This window comes from Trichomycterus rosablanca, chromosome 14, assembly GCF_030014385.1.
Source record: "Trichomycterus rosablanca isolate fTriRos1 chromosome 14, fTriRos1.hap1, whole genome shotgun sequence".
Taxonomy (NCBI): Eukaryota; Metazoa; Chordata; class Actinopteri; order Siluriformes; family Trichomycteridae; genus Trichomycterus; species Trichomycterus rosablanca.
Window position 1 is genome coordinate 17,256,655 of NC_086001.1, and position 3,741 is coordinate 17,260,395.

The 3,741-nt window shown below is 50.0% G+C and overlaps 1 protein-coding gene across 1 annotated transcript; it reads right to left on the reverse strand.

Moving 5' to 3' along the window:
• Positions 1–248: 248 nt before the first annotated feature.
• Positions 249–3,335, reverse strand: LOC134326743 (serine/threonine-protein kinase pim-3-like). Its single transcript, XM_063008912.1, has 8 exons — positions 3,275–3,335; positions 3,149–3,196; positions 2,758–3,065; positions 2,086–2,136; positions 1,623–1,998; positions 1,371–1,547; positions 625–785; positions 249–354 (listed from the first exon to the last, which is right to left on the reverse strand). The coding sequence occupies exons 3-7, from the start codon at positions 2,869–2,871 to the stop codon at positions 691–693; spliced, it is 813 nt and encodes a 270-aa protein (XP_062864982.1). The 5' UTR covers positions 2,872–3,065; positions 3,149–3,196; positions 3,275–3,335; the 3' UTR covers positions 249–354; positions 625–690.
• Between the last annotated feature and the right edge of the window lie 406 nt (positions 3,336–3,741).

Below are 3,741 nucleotides of genomic sequence, written 5' to 3' on the forward strand. Positions count from 1 at the left end.
TCTATGCTTCCGAGGTCTGTAGACGATTCCTTTGACCCCATGGCCACTGTAGACTGTGGGACCTCATATAAGCAAATGTCTGCGATCCCCAATCGTGTCCAATCAATACAATTGACCACAGGTGGCCTCCAATTAAATTGGAGACGCATCTCAAGCGGTATCATACCCGTCTTTTGGGTGTCCTATCAAAGTGTGTGCAAACAGACGCCTAAAAGCGTGCTAATAACACACAGACACACAGACGATGGTACAGTTCACGTCTTTATTGAACAATTTATTTATTTAATAAACAAAGAAGCTGCTGGTAACTGTAAGAAGAATCTCCTCGTCTTCCGGATCAAGATGCTCGTTGACCTGCGTCGAGAAAACAAGCAAGAAATGCAGTTAGACACGATCCAGCCGTGAAAGGTTGGAGATGTTAGTTTATAGAGTTCTACCGTTACGCTATCGTGACGTCCTGGAGGTCCGGTAAGGTTCTGTGAGGCCCTGTGAATAGAGACTTAAACCTTGCATAGATATCAAACCTTCATCATCTCCTACTCACCCAGAAAGACCTGCCAGAGCTCTTGAACCTTCTTATTCCTGGAAAAAAGCTCAAATCTTAAAAGGTTTGATTGTTTTTACCGTTAGCAGAAGCCTTCAGAAACCTGTACGGTTAAAGATCTACATCATCTGGACCTAGTCTTCGGCTTACTCATCAAACCACCCGTGCAGGAGGATCTGCCCGAGGGTGAGACGCTTGCTGGGCTTCTTCTTGAGGCATTGTTCAATCAGATGGCGGCAGGCTGGCGAGTGCGACAATGCAGATTTAAATTATACGGTGTTTAGATCTGAAGAAGATACAGCGATCAGGCATAACATTATGACCACTTTCCTAATAACGTGGCCTCCATTGATCAGACTCATTTTTCCAGCACATCCCACGGATGCTCGGTTGAATCGAGATCTGGGGAATCCATGGAAGGGTGGACGTGGTCCTCAAACGCTTAGGTAGTAGCTACGTGTCAGAGTGACCCAACCCAAAGTTTCCCAGCAGAATGTTGGCAGAACTTCTTCCCATAGTGCATCCTGGTGCCATGTGTTCCCCCAGGTAAGCGACGTGGACAGGGGTCACCATGGGCATCCTGACTGGTCTGCTGCTACCTTTGAGCTACAGGAGCTTGTCTGTTGGATCGGACCACACATGCCTGTCACTGGTTTACCACTCTACCCTCCCTGGACCACCCCACAAGAGCTGCAGATTTGGAGATGCTCTGATCCAGTCATCTATCCATCACAATTCGCTCCTTGATAGTCACTTCACCTGTCAGTGGTCATAATGTTATGCCTCGTCAGCGTATGTGCATGTCTTAATGTATATATTTCCTTACCATCAGACACACCAGGTTTGAACACTAGACGCCCCTTGGTGATCTCCTTCTTAGACCGAAATGGCAGGCGTCCACAAACCAAGACAAACAGCAGTACGCCCAGACTCCAGACGGTTGCAGGGCAGCCATAGTACTTCTGCTTGGTTATCCACTCGGGTGGCGAGTATACCCACGTGCCTACACGAACAAAGAAGACAAACTAGTACCCAAAGTCCAAACCAAAGTACCCGTCCCTCATTGGTGCGCAGTTACCTGAATATGTGTAGTACGGAGTGTCCTTCAACAGGTCGCCGCATCCAAAGTCGATCAGCTTCACCTCCAGCGTCTCTGTGTTCAGAAGGACATTCTGGAGCTTAATGTCCCTGTGCAGGACCCCGCGGTCGCGGCAGTGGAGCACCGCCAGGACAACCTGCCGCATTACGTGCCGGGCAAACTGCATCCTCAGTCTGCCCGTCTTGAGCATCAGCTGGTAGAGGTCTACACAGGGGATGGGCCGCTCCAGGATCAGGATGTAGCGCTCGGGCGTGTCGAACCACTCCAGGAGCTTCAGCACGTACGGGCTGGCACACAGCCTGGACACCATGCGCATCAGGGCCACCTCGACGGGGAGCAACTCCGTCTCGCCGGGCTGATAGTAGAGGAGACGAGGACAAATGATTTGATGTGTATCCAGTCTATACGGTGTTTACTTCATCTGAAAGGTAAAGTCACTTACAATCCTGGTAAATCTGCGGTGCTCATCCTTCACCACGTATTTGATGGCAACCTAAACAAACACAAGTAAACGATCATTAGTAGATTTTTAATACAAGGGTTGGGAGAGACTCGATACGGTCCTAGTAGGTCTCCATGGGTGTCTGGAGCCGTGCTGACTGCATTTGCTCGAGGCGCTCCACAGGGTTCAAGTCTGGGAAGCCAGACCTGGGTAGGTTGTAGGGAGGATCCTGGGGAGGATCTGTAGATTGGGAACAAAGGGAATTGAGGGGGAATGGTACTTGGAAGCCCCCGTGACCATATAAGGTCCTGGAAGGTTGTCACAGGTATCTGGAGCAAAGGGAGGATCCAGGGGAGGATCCGTAGAGCCAACACGACCATTGAGGAGGTCCCACAGATGCTCAATTGGGTTCAAGTCTGGGACCAAAGGGAATTCAGGGGGCCAGGATGTTACTCGGAAGTCCCCGTGACCCAATAAGGTCCTGGAAGGTCGTTGCAGGTATCTGGAGACATAGGGACAGGGTAGTACTCGGAAGTCTTGGTCATGCTCTTCTAGCCGTGCTGGAAGATCCCATCTGTCCCAGTGACCCAATAAAGTCCTGGTAGGTCGTCACAGGTATCTGGAGCCATAGGAGGATCCAGGGGAGGATCCACACAGCAAACTTATACTCACCTGGTTCCCGTCCACCTTACGGACGCCTTCATAGACTGAACCGCAGCCTCCCTTTCCCAGCAGCTCTCCGACGGTGTATCGGCTCTCAAAGCTGTCCGGGTTTGTGTCAGTCATCCTCTCCTCTTCACGTCCTCCATCGGCGGTTTCTCCTTTAGTGGGTTCTCCTTCAGTGGTTTCTCCTTTAGCAGTTTCTCCTTCACCGGGTTCTCTTTCAGTGGGTTCTCCTTCAGCAGGTTCTCCTTTATTCGTTTTTCCTTTACCGGGGTCTCCTTCAGTGGGTTCTCCTTCAGCAGGTTCTTCTTCAGCATCTTTAACAGAAGTATCACTAATGATGCTTCATGTGTTATGTGGACCAAAAATAAGGGTCCATATAAAGGTGCGGCGTACTCACCCTTGTTCTCGGGAGCATCACAGATGACTTCTCCAGAACTGATCCCACCTACGAAGCCCAAGAGTTAAATATATAGTCACTAGAGTTTAATAGTGTGGGACTCAAATGTGGTGGTGTCAAGGTTACCTGGAGCTTCAGAAGACTCTCACTGGAGTCTGATTTGAAACCGTCCTTGTACCCCTTCTGATTCAGACGCATTAAACTGGTGTTAAAGAGCCGAGAACCGAACCCCTCCCCTCCCGGAGTATAGTGGTGATGATAATTCACCTCGCTCTCGACTGTTTCTTCTTCTCTCTCAGTCAGGTTCTGAATGGCGCTGATCCATGCCCGTCTACCTGCCTCACAGTCAGCCTGGAACGTACAGCTCCTGTACACACACGGTGATAGATACAGATCATATAGGATGCAGACAAACAGACAGATTGAGTAAATACATCTATCTGTCTGTCTATTGATCATCTGTCTGTCTATTGATCATCTGTCTGTCTATCTCTGATGATTATAGATCTGGACTTACCTAGTAGGCGTGACCACCCGGAAGCAGAAGCGTCGCCCGGCGTCCTCGCAGCTCTGGACCGAACAGCGCTGCAGGT